This window comes from Callorhinus ursinus, unplaced genomic scaffold, assembly GCF_003265705.2.
Source record: "Callorhinus ursinus isolate GAN/ISIS: 27379988/994484 unplaced genomic scaffold, GSC_fseal_2.0 scaffold8, whole genome shotgun sequence".
Taxonomy (NCBI): domain Eukaryota; kingdom Metazoa; phylum Chordata; class Mammalia; order Carnivora; family Otariidae; genus Callorhinus; species Callorhinus ursinus.
Genome location: NW_027397070.1, coordinates 45779528 through 45799803, shown reverse-complemented (window position 1 = coordinate 45799803; position 20276 = coordinate 45779528). Strand labels below are relative to the sequence as shown.

Sequence of the window (20276 nt, the reverse complement as noted above, 5' to 3'; positions counted from 1 at the left end):
TCATGTGCCATGCCCCGTGCAGGCCAAACAAAACATATCTGTAAGCCACTTGTGGCCTGAGGTGGCCATCTGGGCACCCCTGTGCCAGGCCAGGATCGGAGGCTCTGGCAGAATGGAGGTTATGGAGAGTATTTGGGAGTGTAGTGAGAGAAAAGGTATTCAGGGAAAGACCATTGGGAACCATCATGGGTGTCTTGAGTTCCTGAATCAAATGTGATTAGGAGTCTAGGACTTAACAGGACTACCTTCTAAACCTTACCTCTGTTCCCCCTCCTTCTCCTCCAGGATGCCAATGGCTCCGAGGAGAAGCGGAAAAGTGTGTTGGCTTCAACTACCAAGTGTGGGGTGGAGTTTTCTGAGCCTTCCTTAGCTGCCAAGCGAGCCCGAGAGGACAGCGGGATGGTACCCCTCATCATCCCAGTGTCTGTGCCTGTGCGGACTGTGGACCCAACTGAGGCGGCCCAAGTTGGAGGTGTTGACGAGGACGGGAAGGGTCCTGAACAGAACCCCACTGAACACAAGCCATCTGTCATCGTCACCCGCAGGCGGTCCACACGTATCCCTGGGACTGATGCCCCAGCCCAGGTATGAGAGGCTCCCCATGCAAACACCTGTAGTACCTGTGTGCTCCTGGGGGCCTAGTACCATATGGGAAAAAGGAGAACATGGAAATATAGGAGGGATTCAAGCAACCCATGGAGATACTATTTATATTTTCCAAACCAAACTTATGGATAAATGCACTTATGGGAGACAGTGAGACAGTTTTATACTTGAAGTTGAGACTGCCTAGGAGAATCTAGGGTGTGTGAATCTCTTTCATTTCAGGTCAGCAAATTTTGGCTTCTAATTTGGGTCAGGTTTTGTGCTAGGCACTGGGAGGCAGAGATGTTTACTTGTTCTGTCAGTACAGATATATATATGTTAAAATCTCTCACTAAGATTGAGGTTTTATCTCTTTGATCTTTTAGGTCTGTCAGTATTTGTTTTATACATTTTGATGCTGTGTTATTAGTTGCATACTCATTTAGAAGTAGATTAGACACTTCATCATTATGAAGTGTTTCTATTTATCTTTAGTAATCTTTTTGCCTCTTAAAGTCTGTTTTGTGCACATCTGGCTTTCTTTTGGTTACTGTTGCAGGGGTGGGGGGGATGGATGAGATGCGTATCTTTTCCATCTTTTTACTTTTAGCCCTTCTGTATCCTTATGCTTAAGGTGTATCTTTCAAATGGCCTATAATTGGAGTTTGTTATCTGTTCTGACAACCTTTGTCTTCTAGAGCATTGATATAGTTTACTTTTAACGTAATTACTCAAATACTTGGATTTAAATCTGCCTTCTTACGTTTGCCTTCTGTTTATCCCGTATTGCCTTTTCTGTTCCTTTCTCCCACCCTCTCACCCCCTTTGGATTGATTGGGTTTGTTGTTCCATTTTCCCTCTTTATTAATTTATTAGTTATATGCTTATTTATTCTTATTTATTTACTTAATTATTACTCTTTTATTTATTTCTTTATGACTCTTTTAGTAATTATCCAGGCAGCCTTTCTTTCCTGGATTAATGTGAGAGAACTAAGCCCCACTAAAAGGAATTTGAATTCCTACCTTCTCAATTCACTGGAGGTTGGCACAAAGCTAGTACCATTCTAGATGCATAGGCGAGAAGCTAAGGCGTTACATACAGTGAATGCCTTGTGACATTAGGGCTTAATTCTCTGGTTGAAAAGAGCTACTAGAGAGTAAAACATGCATTCTTGGCTTATTGAAATCTAATATAAATTAGTATTTTACCTCTTCCAGAACAATGCAAAGTTCTTACAACACTTTTAACTCCATTTTTCACCAATCTCTAACTTGTAGAATTATTAACATGTATTTTCATTCTCTAAACATTTTAACATCACCAAGATGTTATAATATCATTGTTTTTATTAAGTTTTTAATTTTAATTCCAGTGTAGTTAACATACAGTGTTATTTTAGTTTCGGCTGTACAATCTTGTGATTCAACAATTCTATACATTCCTCAGTGATAACATTATTGTTTTGTTCAGTTGTTGTTCATTTTAGATTTACTGAAAGACTTAGCATATTTGTTGCTTTTCATTTCTTCTCATATCTCCAAGCTTCTAGCTCAGATGATTTATGTGCTGCTTGAAAAACATCCTTTAGTATTTCCTTTAGTGTGAGTCTATTAATGATGAAATTTATTAGTCTTTGATTGTCTGAAAATTTTTATTTTTTTAAGATTTATTTATTAGCAAGAGAGGAGGAGGATAACTTTGCTGGGTGGAGAATTCTGTTTTGGTAGTTATTTTCTCTTGGCACTTAAAGAATATCACTCTTTTGTCTTCAGACTTCATTGTAGTTACAGTGTTGGGAAATCACCATGAGCCATATTGTTGTTTCTTTGAATATAAGGTGTCTTTTTATCTTATTGCTTTTAAGTGCCTTTTTTTTTTTTGTCATTGGTTTTCAGCAGTTCTGCTGTTACACCTAAATATTGGTTTGCTTTGTATTTATCCTGTTTAGAGTTTGTAGTCCTTCTTAAATATTTCTTCTGCCCCATTTTCTCTCTTCTCTCCTTCTGGGACTCCAGTTACACACTTGTTAGAGTCTTTCACCATATCCCCTATTTTTGTCTGTCATGCACTTTTCTGTATTTCCACTTTGGCCTTTCAGGTCACCCGTTCTCTCTTTAGCTATATCTAATATGTTGTTAAGCTCACTCATCGAGTTCTTATTTTTAGTTATTTTTTTTGGTTACTGAATTTCTATTTGGTTCATTTTTAGAGTTCCTAGTTCTTTGATGAAATTTTCAACCTTTCATTTTATTGCATAATTTAGGCGTAGTTTTCTTAAAGTTTATGTCTGATAACGCCATTAGTGGGATCCCCAGGGGTCTCTTTCTGTTATGTTACTTCTTGTTTCTAAGTCACGTTTTGTTCTCTTGTATATCTGGTGACTTTTAATTGCATGAAAAATTGTTGAGGTAATTAAAGACTCTGGATGATATTCTTGTCTTCCAGAGAGGATTTATCTTTGCATCTGACTGGTAGCAAAGGGCATTAGCAATCCTGAATTACTTTAATTTAATCAGCCGTTGAGATGAGATGATTTTAAGCTGAGCATTACTCTATGTGAGGACTAGTCTATTTCTGATGTACCTTTATTCTGAGGATTTAGCCCTTTGGAGCCCCAGTCCAAAGCCTGGGGGTTTATCAGGCTCTCCTTCCTTGGCAAGGCCTAAAGCCCAATTTTTATTCTGCTAGCTCCTGGATTTGTTAAAAACTCTGTTTAGTTTCCCAGTTTCCCAGTTACCTCTTCTAGTAATGCACCCACCTCGGGGGAAAACACAGCTCCAAATGCTGCACTCACCTCTTTCACTTTCCTTTTTTTCCTGTTATCTTGGCTCTTCAAGTCTTTGCCAACTGATTTGCTCTCTGCTACCTTCAGAAATGTGGTTTTTATATAGAGTTTGGATTTTTTAGTTGTTCTCAGCTGGAGAGTTGGCCTGTGAGCCTGTCCTCTGTAATAGAAAGGGGAGCTTTAAGATTATCATGAACAGCTCAGTGTCTACTCTCTGGGTTGTTATTCCCTGGTTGTGATAGAGATTGGAGGCTAGAGGCCTCAGCTTGTCCCGAGGATGGCCGGAAGGAGCCTGAGCAACTACACAGCTCTGCATGCCCATTTCATAGATGAGGAAGTAGGTCTAGAAAAGGCAAGAGACCTACCTAAGTTCGTACAGCCAAGTAATGACAGAGCTAGCCCTGGAGTTTGGATCTCTTGAATCCCCACCCATGGATACTTTCACTTCACCAGGCTTTAGGAGGAGGTTTATTTATTTATTTTTGGTTATTTGTTTACTTATTTTTTTATTTTTCTTTGTATTACAAATATTTTCAATCTTGCACAAAAGTATAGAGAATGGTAAAATGAACCTCAATATTTAGCCATCCCCTGGCTTTAACGGTTTTCAAAATATAGACATTCTTTTTTTATTTGTATCTCCACTTACTTCTTCCTGCCGCTGGATACTTTTTTTTCGAAACAAATGCCAAACACCATATCATTGCATTCATACATACTTAGGTTTGTATCTGAAGTACACAATACGTAAGCTTTCTCCCTTCCTTCCTGCCTTCCTTCCTGCCTCGCTCCCTTCTTCCTCCCTTCCTCCCTCCCTTCTTTCTATATATAACCTCAACATTATTATCACACCTACAAAATCAATACAAAAAATATTGTCAAATATTGAAAATAGATTAATTCCATTTCCCTTATTACAAAATTACAAATCATGACAGTTAGCTGAGTTCATGTGATTTCTTGTCTGGCAAGTTTGGGGGCCTTCGACTCCACTGCATTTTTTTCTGTGCAATCATCTTGTTCCCCTAAGGGAGGAAGAATGAAGAATTTCATTTCTTCCTAGTCTGTAGAAAAGAAAAAAGGGCACGAATGGGTAAAGGACATGGCCAGAACCTCACGGAGAGTCAGGGCCCTCTGCTGAAAGGGGTTGTGGGAGCTGGACCCCGGGAGGGGGAGAAAGCCTGCTGTTCCCAGGCCTCCTCAGTCAGTGTGGCCAGCCTCACCTGTCGGCCAGCTGTACCCCCAGGGAGATGATGTGGGTTCCATTCTCTCTTGAGAGGACAGGGATGGGGCAGAGAAAGGCGTCTATTCCCTTACAGCCCTACCTACCCTCTGTCATGGGACTGATACTAGGAGGACAAGTTCTGTGAGGACAGGACTGTCTTGTTCATTCTGTGGTCCCGTGCCCCGCTCAGGTCATGGCACACAGCAGGCACCTCCGCCTAATACAGAGCTTGATAGCAGCCGGTATTTCTTGAGCAATTACTACGTATCAGGTACTATTCTCAGTGATTTCCATGTATTAATTCATTTCGTCCTCATGGCTAACCCATTTGGTAGGTGTTTGTTATTCCCAAGTTAAAAATGATGATGCACAGAGAAGTTAAGAATTTTAGGTGGTAAGTAAAGGAAGTAGATTCCATACCAAGCATTCCGGCTGCAGAGCCTGGACCCGTAACTACTATGGTTTCCTGTCCAATAGCATACTTCACCTCGGGGGTTGGGAACTAGGGCCTGTGGGCCAAATCCAGACCTAAGAATGGATTTTACTTTATTTATTTATTTATTTATTATTTATTATTAATTAATTAATTAATTAATTAATTAATTATATATTTTACATTTAAAAGGATTATTTGAAAAGGTTGGGGAGGAGGGGAAGAAGAAGAAGAATGGAGATGGGCGTGGAGCCCACAAAGCCTAAATTCACTCTCTGGCCCTTTACCGAAACAGTTTGCTGACCCCCAGCCTAGAGGAGACAGTGAAAGGAGTTTTGGACCTGTTCCCTGTCTCAGGTTTGCCTTGGCGGGTGTAGTGGGCAGACTCAGTTCCAAAGAGGAGACTGACAAGCCGTGGTCAAGTCTTCGGTTTTCCCAGCACATGGGAGGCTGAGCCATCTTGGTTCTGTTTCCTTCTCCAGGCTGAGGACATGAATGTCAAGTTGGAAGGGGAAGCTTCAGCGCGGAAACCAAAGCAGCGGCCACGGCCTGAGCCCCTGATCATCCCCACCAAGGCGGGCACTTTCATTGCCCCTCCCGTCTACTCCAACATCACCCCATACCAGAGCCACCTGCGCTCTCCTGTCCGCCTAGCCGACCACCCCTCTGAGCGGAGCTTTGAGCTGCCGCCCTACACCCCTCCCCCCATCCTCAGCCCTGTGCGGGAAGGCTCCGGCCTCTATTTCAATGCCATCATGTCAACCAGCAGCATCCCAGCCCCCCCTCCCATCACGCCAAAGAGTGCCCATCGCACCCTGCTCCGGTCTAGTGAGTGACCCGCCCTCAGGGGCCATGGGGGGGGGGGCAGGGGGTGTGGGGAGGGAGGGCAGTGGGCAGGGATGAGACTCCACTTATAGGGCTGCTGGAGATGGGGCTAAAGCACTGTAGGCAAAGGGGCTCCACTCTCTTCTCTGAGAGAGAGAAGGAGATTTTCCTGGTTCAAGAACAGGCAGGGGTGCGGGGGTGGGGGGGTATGAGCCCAACTGCTTGGGTTCAAATCCCAGTTCTACCATTTACTATTACTTGTGCAAATCATTTAAACCCTCTCAGCTTCAGTTTCTTCAGTATTTAATTGAAGATATTAGTAGTATTGGGTTGATGATGAGATTGCCAATTTCAACTGTTTTGGGATCCACAAATAGCAGTTTCCTTGGGTTCAACCTAATAGCCACCTCACAGGGTTGTGGTGAGGTTCAGATGCATTAACAAACAAACGTAAAGCACTTAACGTCATGCCTGGAGCGTCCCGTTTGCTCTTACTCTGTGGTAGATCCTGTCTCCTGGGTCTCTTAAACAGTTGTTTTGGCCAAGAGCAGACATTTTGGCAGGCCTGGCTAGTGAAGTGTTGAAAAATGTTTCCCACTCCACAAAAGGATCCTGTTTCCTCTGAAAAAATGGGATAATCCTATCTCTTAGGTAGTGGAGGATTAAGTGGGAGGTAGAAGGGTGAGGCTGCGCCATCACCAGATTAACCTCTGACCCTGACTCCCTTGGTGTAGCTCTCTGGTGCCCCCTGGTGTCTGTAGGTGAGAAATGGCTCACCCTGGGCTGGCCGACCTGCCGTCCCACGTACCCTCCAAGCTTCTGAGCTCCTCTCCCTCCCTGGGTTGTGCAGGAAGAAGTCACTGTAGAGACCAGACTGGCAGCAAAGAGAGGCCTCCTGTCCATCTATGAGTATTTATCGAGTACTTGGGTGTAAAGCGTTCAACTGGCCCTGGTGAATGCTTCAGCAGTGCATGGGACAGCATGGTCTGTTCTAAGAGAGGACAGGGTCATTAGGGAGTTAACACGGGAACCTGGGAGACAGAAGAGCAGAGGTTATGAGCAGAGTGGGATCAGTAGCCAGCGACTCAAGCAGACCCTAAGCTCCAAAGCCTGCAGAGGCTCCTAGCCTGGGGTGGTAAGAAAGCATTCAAGAGAGGGTGGGGCTAGAGCTGAGCTTAAACTAGGAAGGGGGTGGGGAGGGCCCACTAGGCTAAGGAAACTAGTGGTACAAAGGCCTGGAGGTGGGATGTGCAGGAAGAGTGATGAACTGTGAGTAAGCAGTCTGCTAGGATCTGGGGTTCAGGCAAGGGGGTGGGGGGGTATAGATGGAAGGGGGACTGCATGAGCCAGCTGAGCTGAGGAGTTCAGGTTTTATCTCAGGCTGCAGAGGGGAGTCGGCCAAGGTTTTGGTTTGGGAGCAGGGAGTGTGTGGGTCACATGGGGCACTAAGATTAGCTCAGGAGAAACTGAGGCTGAGAATCCAGCATGGAAGTGAGAAGATAAGTATGAAATGGGGATCCCCTTCCCCACCTTGCTAGCGTGCCAAAAGTTTCAGCCTCTTGACTAGAGCAAGTGCAGTTTAATGTTGGAGTTGATTCTGTAGGGTGGGAGCTCCTGGGGCAGGGACCCAGCTTTGGGTAGGAGTAGTAGTAATAATAATAATAGCTGATATTTATTGAGGGTGAGGCTCTGTGTGATTTCATTCAGTCCTCACATTAACCCTAGGAGGTGGGCAGTAATAGCCCCTTTCAGCAGGTGTGGAAACAGAAGCACCCACATGTTTGGCAGAGTCTCAGTTAGTCGTCACAGTTGCAGGCTGAGGAGCCAGGATTCAGGGGGCCTGATTTCCAAGTGTGAGTCTCTGTGAGTCACTGCTGTGGGTCTTTGCAAACAGAGCAGCCACGTAGGGTGGGGGTGGGGGAGCTTGCTGAAGGGAGGAGGGTGCCGTTCACCAATGTGCCTTTTGTCCCATAGATAGCGCCGAAGTCACCCCACCTGTCCTCTCTGTGATGGGGGAGGCCACCCCAGTGAGCATCGAGCCGTAAGTGCAGCCCTTCCTCTGGCCCGTGGCATGAGGGTGGCCGAGTGGGGGCCAGTGCGTGCGGGTCCCGTGAGGAAGAGGAGGGTCGTGTGGGGCCCACAGAGGGCTGAGCAGGCCTCTGAGATTCTGCAGTGGGTTCTGGGCTTTACTGTCCCCACCCTGCCTCTGTGTGGAAGTCACAGGGAAAGAAAGGACGAGCGCCGTTTAAATTTGCCTCTGAGGAGACTTAGGAGCGTAGTCCAAGAGACTCCTTCTGTGTCTGGAAACCGAGAGCTTCTCCCCTTTCCAACCTCTGGGCCTTGTCTTTCTGGCCGTACCAGGTGCCCTTTGCCAGGGTTCCTCATGGAAGGCAAATTCCCTTACACCCAGTTGGGGCCTTGCTGTGCTCAGGCTCTGCCAGCTACCCGCTGCATCTTCTCCCACCCCGGGGGGGGGAAGGATTCCCTATCACCACGGGGTGAGGCCTCACTCCCTGCACTTTCCACGCCTGCAGACGGATCAACGTGGGCTCCCGGTTCCAGGCGGAAATCCCCTCGATGAGGGACCGTGCTCTGGCAGCTGCGGACCCCCACAAGGCCGACTTGGTGTGGCAGCCGTGGGAGGACCTCGAGAGCAGCCGGGAGAAGCAGAGGCAAGGTGAGAGGGGACTGGAGCCAGGAGGTGAAGGTGGGCTGTCGGGCAGGTGGGTGGGCTAGGCCCGGAAAGTGATTTCTTCTCCTCCCTTCCTACATGTGCTCCAGTGGAAGACCTGTTGACAGCTGCCTGCTCCAGTATCTTCCCTGGAGCTGGTACCAACCAGGAGCTGGCCCTGCACTGTCTGCATGAGTCCAGGGGAGACATCCTGGTGAGACAGCGGCCCTGGTGGAGGGAGGGACCCTCAGGGAGGCTGGCCTGGATCTGGGTCTTCTGCGCAGGAGCCAGGACTGCTGATCTGAGGCGGGCAGGAGGGTCTGACCAAGCTGGGGGTTGTAGGGGCTCCACCCACGGCCACCTTAGTTCCAAAGTCCAGACTTTGCTGCGCAGGGCCCTCCCGTCTACCCTAGTCTCCGATTCTGGGTGAGTCCCCACCCTTAGAAAGGCTGTCACTAAGGCCTTTCTCCACCTGTGGCTGTCTGTCCTGGGGGCCGCATAGTCCCTCTTTTTTTTTTTTTTAAGATTTTTTTTTTTTTTTTTGAGAGAGAGAGAGAGAGAGAGCAAAAGAGGGAAGAGGGTCAGAGGGAGAAGCAGACTCCCTGCTGAGCAGGGAGCCCGATGTGAGACTCGATCCCGGGACTCCAGGATCATGACCTGAGCCGAAGGCAGTCGCTTAACCGACTGAGCCACCCAGGCGCCCCGGCATATTCCCTTTTAAGGGCCCATGGCCTGGTTCCGGAGCAGCCCCACCCCCCATGACCTCGTCATCCTGCCACACCTCTTGTCCCTCAGCAGTTAAGCGGGGGCAAAAATAAAGGCCCACCCTACTACTCAGAGGGCTGAAGAGGTCTTCTGGGAGTTTTGCCTGGCACCTAGGATGCTCAGCCTACCACTGAGACCCCTGCAGGGCCTTGACCCTTTTCCTCACTTCCCCTTCAGGAGACGCTGAATAAGCTGCTACTGAAGAAGCCCCTGCGGCCCCATAACCATCCACTGGCAACGTATCACTACACAGGTGGGCCTGGGACCTGGAGCCTCGAGGGGTCTCCAGCATCAGTGGGGCCCAGCTTCGTGCTGAGTCACAGCCCTGGGTGTGGGTGAGGAGGTTGCAGGTGGACAAGCCAAGAGCCAGAGTGAAGAAACTGACGCCAAAGCTGGGGTAGTTCTCAAGGGGCTTCCTGTGCCCTGGAGGGGAAGGGAGAAAGGTGTGGGCAGGTGGGAGGCCATGCAGGCAGAAAAGTCCATGGCAGGGTGCAAGGGACAGGAGCTAGGGAGTGCCATCCAAACTAGCATCAGGTGCCTGGAACTTCAGACAGCCCCTGGAGTGCCCTGTCCCCTGCTGGGCGCTGTGCTCTAGAAGGGACACTGACCGAATGGCCTAATCACAGCTGCCACTGTCCTCGACCCCTGTTGGGCGGTGCATCTTGTGTGTGCCAGGCCTCGAGAGCATCGAGGGTTCCACAGGATTACCTCATTTAGTCCGCACCACAGCTGGTGCGGCGGCTTCTATGATGAGCTCCCAGTTGGAGAGTGAGGGGAGGGAGGCTCAGGCAAGTTAAGCGGCACAAGCAGGATGAGGATCCAGCCCTGAGAGCCTGCAGAGACCACCTGTGGGTGCCCTCACACTTCCGTGCCGCTCAGGATCGCCCCCTTAGGGGCGCCCGGCTCCACCTCATGACCTCGGCTCCTCCCTGCCCCACAGGCTCTGACCAGTGGAGGATGGCGGAGAGGAAGCTCTTCAACAAGGGCATTGCCATCTACAAGAAGGATTTCTTCCTGGTGCAGAAGCTGGTAAGCTGGGGCAAGTGAAGGCCAGGGACTGGCTGCAGGATTTGGGGCTCCCTCTGCCGGTGGCGGGCCTGCAGTCCCTCACCAGGCCCTCTGAGAAAGCAGTTAGGTTAAGGCCACTCGGTATCCTCAGAGACAGACAAAACAAGGGGGAAAGATTGGGCCTTTCCTTCCCTTGGTTCCGAGCCTTCTTCCCTCAGGGTAGTGTGGCCATGCGCTGGGAACTCAGCGGGAGGCCTGAGTGGGCAGACCCAGCGAGGTCAGACTTCAGAGAGTGGCCTGCCTTGCGAGGGGAACAGGAAGAGAAGGAGGGCTGCAGACAGATGTGAGCCAGTCTCCAAGGGGCTGGGGTACTTCAAAAGCCACAATCAGCATGTGGAGGAGAGATCACCCTAAGAATGAGGGGAACTGAGAGCCGGCAAGGAAGAGACTGTGTAACTGACCTGGGGGGCCGCTGCCCCCTTCCTGCCAGACCCAGGGCTTCCTTCCAGTAACTCAGCGGACCAAGTAGAGGAGGCCAAGTCTAGTTTTCCTAGATTGGATTTATCTCGTCCTCTCCCTGTGTTCTTCTGGGAGAAGAAGAGTGCTTTGCTGATCCAAGGACTTGCATCTTTCCAGCAGCCCTGCCTCACAAAATCTGAGCCTTGTGGACCGCTGCGGAAAGAAGGGTTTCCAAGAATGTGTCCTCTCCTCCTGGAACTGTAGATTATGCCAGGACAGCTCTGGGGACTGGGCAAAGTGCTGATGAACTCTCCTACAAGGGCCTTGTTGTGAGGACAGTCATTTGCTGGGGTTTAGCAACACTGCGTTCCCAGATTGGGCAACATTTCTGCGAAGTACATGCCTGTGAAATGCACTGCGGGGCCCCTAACGCCTCAATGAAAAGAGCAGACCATTAGTCATACAGATGGTCAGAGAGAATTGATAGCAAAAGTGTAAACAGGATCTAATTAATACATTTGTGACTTGGCCATTCCTGTGAGATTGGAGCACATCTGTTTCCTCCTCGGGCACTGAGGACTGTCACTGACCCCTTGGGCTCTGTGGATAGGACTTCCCAGCTCCCTCTGCAGCCCCATAGTTGGCTGAGCTGCCTGGGAGCCTGGGGCAGAAAGGGCAGAGTCAGAGCAAACAGCCTCTGTGTGGGAAAGGCTCCAGAAACTAAACCCAGGAGCCAGATGGATTTGTGACCTGGGAGGGCTAGGGTTTCAGAGGCCGGGAGGCCCCTTGGAGGCTCATCTACACCTGAAGAGACTCGCCTAAAGGCACACAGCCATTTAGTGGCAGAGTTAGGAGTAAGGCTTGGGCCTTCTGCTTCCTTTTCAGGTTTTCCAGAACTTTCTTATTAGTGTCCCTTCAGTCCCTCTCTGACATAGGACAGTTTGACATTTCTCTAAGCCTCACTTGCCAGTTGCAGCACCCTGGGGAGGAATGACAGCTTGATGAAGGCAGTTTGTGTTGCCAGGTCTGTGCTGGCTCTGAACATGGATGGTGTCCAGACTTTTTCACCCTGAACTTTTTATTTTGGAAAAACTTCAGACTTACAGCAAAATTGAAAAAATAGTACAGTGAACACCCATGTACCCCTCATACACATTTACCAGTTGTTACCGTTTGCCATACTTGCTTTCCCTCTCTCTCTTTCTCTGTTTATATATAAATTTATATACACCCTACTTCCTCTCCCTGTTTTAACTAATCATTAAAAGGTAGTTACAGACATCATGACACTTGATCCAAATATCACTTAAAAACAAGGATATTCCCCTGCAAAACCACAATACCATCATCATACCCAAGAAATTTAAACTGATACAGTAATATTCTCTAATATGCAGTCCCCATTCAGATCTCCCCCAATGGCCTCATGTTGCTTTTAGCTTTTTAGCTTTTTTAGTTTTTTTTCTTTTCTTTTCTTTTTTAACCGTGCTGAAGCATTGGTCAGTGGTTTGTTCAGAGTAGGCATCGGAGAAATGGTTGTATTTCCTGGGTTTCTTGGGTTTAGCATTCGCTGCGGTTGTGGCGGGGGTGGGGGGAACATGAGTGGACGGACAAGGCTGGAGTACCCCCAGGCAGGTGAGCTAAACCAGGAACTCTGACCTCAGTTTTGGCTTCAAACCAGATCCAGACCAAGACCGTGGCCCAGTGCGTGGAGTTCTACTACACCTACAAGAAGCAGGTGAAAATTGGCCGCAATGGGACGCTAACCTTCGGGGATGTGGATACAAGCGACGAGAAGTCAGCCCAGGAAGAGGTTGAAGTGGATATTAAGGTGACTCCCTTCCCAGCTTCGGCTGCTTAGAGCCTTGGCTGTGTCTGGGGCCAGGGGCTGAGTTGGGAGCCTGAGGCCAAGCTCTCTGGAAGTCCCTAGAGGGTAGAGAGAGGAAGGCAGTGTCCCTGACAGCCCCAAGGAGCTGATATCCTGGGCACTGGACCTGGACCTTTTAGGTTCCCCTCTCTATCTGCCAGTGTCGTGGTAATAACAGGTTGTGTTGACGCAGAAGCCCAGGGAGTTTTCCCACAGTATTTGCACCAGCGCTGACTTACTGTCCCCTGGCAGCAGATGTCTAACACTGTTGCCCAAACTGGAGTCATTCTTAATACAGCCATGAATATGTTCTCTCTGCATCCCGACCGCATGTCACTGTTACCGATTTTGTCATGTTCACATACCACCTGTGCTTCTACTACATGTTTTTCTTTAAATCAACTCATTTTTTACTCAGAAGAGAAACATTGTATCACAATCATAAATAGATAACCAGCATTGTTTGCCATAGAAGGTACTAGTGGAAATAAGTAGATAATGAAAACCAAACAATGTTATTAAATTCTAGGTGGATACTCTTACCTGCCAAGGCTCTGAGTCTTGGGCCTGATCTCTGTTTAATTAAATCTGGAGAAGTATAGAGGACACATTAAGATCCAACTCGAAACTTTGTCCTTGACACAATCAGGATTGAAAGAAAATTGAAAAGTGAATGTTATTTAATTCTCTGTCCATGTATCCACCTATCCACTTAGTGCATCTTGGTGATGCGCTAAGCAGGGAGTGGTTTGGTCCCCAGTGTGCAGATGGGAGGTGGGTGCAGGTCCCAAAAGCATGACAAAGATGGTTTAGAATTGCAGCTAAGGCTGCTGCCTGGCCAGACCACCTTGCTGAAGGATGTGTCTCTTGGACTGGCATGCTCCCACCCTGCCCCTAACTCAGTCTCAAGTGCTCCGTCTCTTCCTGGGGGCTTCCAGGGCCCCAGACTCCATCGTCTTTCCTAGGCTGACTAGCGGGGGAGCACATAGAACTGCAGCACGGGAGGCCGCGCGGGCCAGGCCAGGCCAGGCCAGCAGGATGAGCAGGGCTAGTGGCCCCGGGCTGGGTCAGAAGCAGGGCAGTGCGCTGTGTAACTGACCTCCAGGCTCACTGCCCTCCTTCTTGTCCCCTGTAGACTTCCCAGAAGTTCCCTAGGGTGCCTCCTCCCAGAAGAGAGTCTCCAAGTGAAGAGAGACGGGAGCCCAAGAGGGAAGTAAAGGAGACCAGGAAGGAGGGGGAGGAGGAGTTGCCAGAGATCCAGGAGAAGGGAGAGCAGGAAGAGGGGCGAGAGCGGAGCCGGAGGGCTGCGGCTGTCAAAGCCACACAGACACTACAGGCCAATGAGTCGGTAAGTGTGCCCTCCACTGGGGGAGTCCAGGGCCAGGAGGAGGGCTGGAGCTGGGCCTGGGGCTGTGGGAGGGAGGGCAGAACAGGAACATGGAACCCTGTGTGGTAGGTACTGTCATTAGTCCCATTTTACAGATGAGGAAATTGAGGCCCCTAGGTAAGACAACTAGTAGGCAGCCTGACTCCAAAGTCTGCTATCAGTTTTTATACTATATTGCTTCTGGATCTGAGACTCAAGAAGAAGGCTTTGTGAAGACCTAAAAGGCATGTGGGACGTTGGGGAAGCATTTATGAGTTGTAGGTCAGGCAGGCTCCCCCTAAGAGAGCTGTGTCCTCACCACGAACGTCTGGCAAGAACGAGCTGAGACCGTGAGAACAACAGCGGCCCCTCACACATGTTCTCCACACAGTGCCTTCCTGCCCATTATCTCTCGTTGATTCCTCACGGTAACCCCATAAAGTGTTAACACCTACCTGGAAGATAGAGGACACTGGGTTCAGAGGTGCTGAGTGACTTGCCTGAGGTCCTGCCCACGGTCCTTGTAGTGAGGTCCTCTGTCCACCGTATCACAGACCAAGAAGCCAGACATACTGGCCAGTGTGTGCAGTGTGCGCAGTGTTCCTTGTCAGGGAGAGGTCCCCCAAAAGAGAGTAGGGATGGGAAGGGCCTATTAGGGAACTACCATGAGAACCTTTTAAAAAATGTTTTTGTGTTGTACACTTAGGCTTGCAGGAGACCCCCCTACCCCCACCCCAGACTGTGGCCAACAGCTGTTTCCTCTCTTCCGAGACTTGGCTGTGCCCCTTTGCCAGGAGCTGTGCTCTGTGTACAAGCTCCATCGAGTTCTGCTGACTTCTGTGAATACGTCCCTATGAGGGTCAACCCGTGCACATACTTATGACTAATGATGGCCATCTGAGGCTCGCCTAACCCAAGGCCCATGATTCCTATATCCTGAGCAGCACCCGTCCAGCTCTGTGCCGGGGTCCTCCACTCTCGGTCATTTGCTTGTCTACTGGGCATTTCCGCTGGTGGCTCATGTCTGTCCCATTCACTAGATTTCGAGTTCTCTGAGAGCAGGCGTTCCTGTCTGTCACCTCTGTATCCCCAGCATCTGGCACAGTCACATGGACTTGAATCTCATTTACGGAATTAAGGCATGAATGAATGGGCTAAATGGCTGAAAACATGCAAACAGCATTAATTGAGACACCAAGGCCCCCCGTCAGATAGATGCATGGAGAAGTCCTGGCTGCCATAGGCTGTCCCACAGAATGACTGTACCAACAGCTTTGCAAAGATAAGAGTTGGCCAAAGACCGGAATGGGCTGCCAAAAAGCAGTGAGTCCCTTGTCACTGAGAGGACTCAAGTGGATTCTAGGGGACCGTGTGGCAGGAGTGATTCAGGAACCTCACTTTCCCAGATCTCTCACCTCTCCTTGTCTGATTCTCTCCAGGCCAATGACATCCTCATCCTCCGAAGCCATGAATCAAATGCCCCTGGGTCTGCTGGTGGCCATGCCTCAGAGAAGCCAAGGGAGGGGACAGGGAAGTCACGGAGGGCACTACCTTTTTCGGAGAAGAAGAAAAAACCAGAGACATTTAACAAGACCCAAAATCAGGAGAACACTTTCCCTTGTAAAAAATGTGGCAGGTAAGATGGTGGCCCTTCCACCCCTGGGACCTAGCAGGGTGGTCACGGCTGGGGGGCAGGGGAGAGGGAAGAGGCAGTGGGAACTTTCCCCTTGTCTTCTGATTGGCAGCGAGGGTTTCTAGGGCAGTGATGTCACCTGGCTCCGAGAAGAGGGATGATGGCGCTGAATCAGGAACCCCTCCGTTTGTTCCCTAGGAGGAGGGTGGGGGTGGGCGAGTGGCCAGAGCCCGTCAGGCAGGGCTCAGTGTGGGCCCAGGCGGGGCGCACACTGCGCACACTGCGCACACTGCACACGCACGCACGCCCTAGCCTGGTGGTCCCAGGGGCGTGGGGACGGCCCTCTGACTTGAGCCCCTCCTGCCCCGGCTACAGGGTGTTTTATAAGGTGAAGAGCCGCAGCGCCCACATGAAGAGCCACGCGGAGCAGGAGAAGAAGGCCGCCGCTCTGAGGCAGAAGGAGAAGGAGGCGGCGGCCGCCGCGGCCAGCGCGGCGGCCGCCTCTCCGCACCAGCCGGCCCTGCGCGAGGAGAGCGGCGCGGGGGAGAGGGGCTGACGGCCCGGGGTGGGGGGAGCTCGGCCGCGAGGCCCCGGGGCCGCCCCTCTCCCCGGACCCCCGGCCCTCCCCGCACCAGCCCGCCCGAGCTCCTGCAAGCACCCCGGGACCTCCGGAGGGAGAGAAGAGAGATCCCGTGGACTTTTCTCTGCAAAACGAGACAATAAAATAAACGGCTCTTTTATTTATCAAAGGCCCGGGAGCAGTCTTCAGGGCTGCAGGATCCAGTTCTCTTGCATTCGGTGTCGGAAGTCGCCCTTACGCTTTCCTGGAACAGCCGAGGTCCCTGCCGGCTGGGGCTGCCGCCCCCCTCGGGAGGGCCTCCAGCGTCGCCGCCGCCGCCCACGCCGGGACCTCGGCCGCCGCGCAGCCTCTTCCGTCCGTGACACCCCCCCCCCCCCCCCCGTCCCCACGGAGAGCAGAGCACTAGCTCACCCTCCTGGCAGCAATATTTCCGCTCCCCAGAGGACCTCAAAGGCTGCACAGGCCCTGCCCCAAGCCCCGGGCAAAAGGGACTCCCCGGGAGGGAGTGTGGTGGTCTCTCTGAGAGGGAGCTCAGCCTGGTACCTGTGCTGTCCCCTACACGACAATGCCCAGGCCTGTGCCGCTCCCGTGACCCTGTCCCAGGCCACCTCCTCTGGGAGGAAGCCTCCCGGAATGCCTGTAGGTCAGAGGACAGGTACCTGTCCCTTTGCTGCTGGCGAGCAGCCTGCTGGGGCTGAAGTTTTCTCGAATGTGTGGGGGAGGGACCGCCGTGCCTCCCGAGCCCTCAGCCCGTGGGAGGGCAGGCCACACGTGGTGGAAGCTGCAGGGTGGGGCTGGAGGGAACTTTTTGATAAACCTTGGCTCTTCCTGCTTCCCACCTTTTTGCCAAACGCCTTTGGGCCCTGGAGGCTGCTAAGGGAGCTTATCTGGGGCCCAGCCTGCACCTCCCGGGTGCAAGTTCCTCGCTGCCTCTGTCCTGCCCTTGGCAGCTGCCCTCTAACCCCATCCCACCTGGTCTAGTGCTGATATCCACAGCGCAGCCCCCAGCCCTGCTTGCTGGAGATTCCTGGATCCTTCCCTGGGAGGGGGAGGTCTCCTAACCAGATTGGACAGGAGCCTTCATTCCTTGACTTGTGTCATTTGAGAGCTATTTATTTATTCTTAATATTTAATTTTTAACATCCTCTCAGGGACCAGGGGCCTCCTGCTTTCCAGAGGCCCGAGTGCATTTATCCCAAAACAAGGCACCTTCTTGGCATCCACCCCACCCCACCCATTCCTAAGACCCTAAGGCCCCTCACCTCGTTGCTCTGGAAGCTTTTGCCAATAGGAGTGATTAGTAGCACTGAAAGAGGGTGGAAAAGTGTGAGGTGTCACCAAAGCCACACAAAGACTAGCAGAAGCAAGGGAGATCAAAGGCAGTTCTTATTGCTACCTCTTCTCTGGCTGTATTTTCAAATTGCCTGAGGGGATTGGCTGGAAGCCAGAATTCTAGTCTTGTTTCTGGCTGGACAAGCCATATTTGGCATGGAGTCACTGAAGTGAAGGGCTGGAAGGTTCTAGAGGCCCCATCACTTGCCAGTCCTATAGGAGTGCTGAGTTATTTTTCTGATCTTGTTATTCAACTTTAGTTGTGTTAAAAGTTCCAAGTGCATGCAAGTATATGACAGATCAGCAGGTTAGGAAGGAGCTGAAAATTCTGCTACTCTCCTTACGAGAGAGCCTAAAGGCGCCATATTTGGTAGCTGGGAGTGGGGAGGGAGTTTTGTTTCTAAACTATGCACTAGCAGGTGTTCTTCAGCATTCATTTATGCATTAATATGGTTCTTTAGGACCCCAGCGATGGGAGTAACAAAATTCTTCTCCCCGCCAGACTCCAGGAAGCTACCTAGAACAACTTCCCAGTTTCCCCCAAAGGCTTCTTCAAGGTCCCAAGACCGCAAAAATCTGGTATACCCTCCAGAAACAGGAGGGTGGCAAATTTAGGCTGTCTTCTAAATCACTTGTGTAATAAGAGTGCCTTCGCAGCTTCGCCCCAAAGTGCTACTTATGTTTCCCGAGGTTTTTTTCTATTTAAATAGTATTTAGTTTCAGGCCCCTCCGTGGACATGTAGTAAAAGGAACCCCCTTCATTTAGAGTGATTCTCCTCTTCTAAGCTTATAGAAATCAGACTAGGTGAATGTTGGGGGAGAAAATCAAGCTGATACCTCTGTATTAATTCCACCAGACACTGTATTTTCGAAGGGCTCATGCTCCATGATGGATTCATATCTAGAATATAAGGTGAAAGTTAAAATGTGTAGAGGGCAGTTGCCATTTTTCTAAGTGACCTGCCAATAAAGTAGGTGCAGCCATAAGAGCTGGGATAGGTATGTCCTTTATGGTGCTTTCTCCCTGTGAACACAATAGGCTCGTCTTCTGCTTTTTCTTTCTCTTTTCTATTCAGAGCTGTTTAAGAAGTTAAATGACAAACACCTCCAGCTTTATAATGCCCTCCCCACACCATCTCCCATATCCATCTTCCAGTCTCCATCTACACTTAGCTAAGGGCATGAAACTAACCTAGTGCCTGTGTTCCAGACCATTTCTGAGGTCTCTTACCCACCCAAGGAGACTGTGCCTCAGCGCACTGTTCTCCATGCCTTCAGCAGCCCCCCCTTACAGCTAAGGTACACCCTCATCCCTTCTGCCACCGCCCCCCACCCCGGCACAGAGGTCGTGTGCTGCTTATGTCTAAAGAGATCCCCTATATTTAACTGCCTCAGTGACCTAACCTCTTTCTTCTCATGTGCCAGATGTTAAGATGAAGGAGGAATACGACACATACCCAAGCCTCAGCTGTTTAAATATATTTTCACTGGGGCTTTTTTTCGAATGGTATTTATTACCAGACTGGCAAGCCTAACTCCTTAGGTTTACGGGAAGTATGCTATTTTTATAAAACAATTGTATGTCCTCCCCATATTTTGCTGTGTTAGTATTTGCCTCTAACAATTTGCAGCTGTTTCACCTTTCCCTCATTTGTCTCTAAGTTGAAGGCCTTGTTTGGAGGGGACAGCACAGGAACAGCCTTGACAGTCTGTAATTATTGTACAAATATTTTAATAGCATATAAATAAGTATATTCCTTTTATTTTGGAAAAAAACATCAGACACTGCCTTTTGTGTGTTTGCTGCCTGTGGCACCCCTTTTTAAAAAGACTGTTACATATTAAAATAGTGTATATATATATAAATATTACCTCTTGCTGTACAGTTGTGATAGACAAGACTGAAGATTTTATTTTTTGTGTGCTTTTTATAAAAAAGAAAAAATAACACACTAAAGTAAATCTTGCGGATGTGATTGTAATGTACCTATGTAACTTATTTACTTTTGAATGTTCTTCTGTATCTTTAAACCTTTTATTAAATAAGGTTTTAAAAATTCAGAGTTGAATTCTGTGTTCTTTTGGGGAGATTTTCACCACCTGGGATTGACCCCGTTTTGCTTGCAGGGGATTACGTGACATTTTTGAACTACAAGGATTCTCTTTTATCACCTCTTTGTCAATGACGCCAGGGCAGGAAAAATAACACGCTAACGTTTGCCTGGCCACAAAGATTACTGAAAAGATATTTTTACAAAATTTTAGACAAGAAAAAGTCTCAACTCAGTGTCTCACACAAAAACACGGACACGGGACACTTCCCACGTGTTAGTTTCGTTGAGATGAAGTATGGAGGGTGCAGAATGCAATCAGGTGGCACAGAGGGACCCGCAGTGCTCACGACGGTATTTTCCTACGCAGCGGCCGACCAGTCTGCCTTGATGGACGCATTTCAACAATATCACCTTAACTCCACTCCAGAATTATATTATCTTTTAAACACGGTCCTTTGTTTAAAAAAAATAAATCTGGGAAATGTGAAAAAGTAAATGCGCCATCAGAGTAAGCAGTGCCCGGAGCGCCTCGCTAGCACCATGGCAACCGCTCGACCCCGCGAACCACGAGAGCGCGCGGAACTTGCGTCGTCAAGGCCACCGTTGCCATGGCTACGCACAGCCGCGGGGGCTGGCCGCGACGGACTCCGCTCCCGGAGCCGGCCCCGCCCCGCACTGCGGCAGG

At 49.8% G+C, this 20276-nt stretch overlaps 1 protein-coding gene across 5 annotated transcripts in view; it reads left to right on the top strand.

Moving 5' to 3' along the window:
- The window catches only part of MIDEAS (mitotic deacetylase associated SANT domain protein), a 65045-nt gene extending 45686 nt beyond the window's left edge, over positions 1–19359 (top strand). For 3 of the 5 annotated variants that reach the window (XM_025869692.2, XM_025869691.2, XM_025869694.2), the window contains exons 3-13: positions 286–585; positions 5514–5859; positions 7831–7897; positions 8391–8533; positions 8638–8741; positions 9470–9545; positions 10233–10321; positions 12441–12590; positions 13762–13974; positions 15432–15628; positions 16001–19359. In XM_025869692.2, the coding sequence (XP_025725477.1) occupies positions 286–585; positions 5514–5859; positions 7831–7897; positions 8391–8533; positions 8638–8741; positions 9470–9545; positions 10233–10321; positions 12441–12590; positions 13762–13974; positions 15432–15628; positions 16001–16181 (1866 nt within the window). In that variant the 3' untranslated portion in view covers positions 16182–19359. Of the gene's footprint in view, positions 1–285; positions 586–5513; positions 5860–7830; positions 7898–8390; positions 8534–8637; positions 8742–9469; positions 9546–10232; positions 10322–12440; positions 12591–13761; positions 13975–15431; positions 15633–16000 lie in introns of those variants that run through there. The other 2 variants (XM_073895531.1, XM_025869695.2) reach the window with 2 other exon arrangements.
- Positions 19360–20276: the final 917 nt, after the last annotated feature.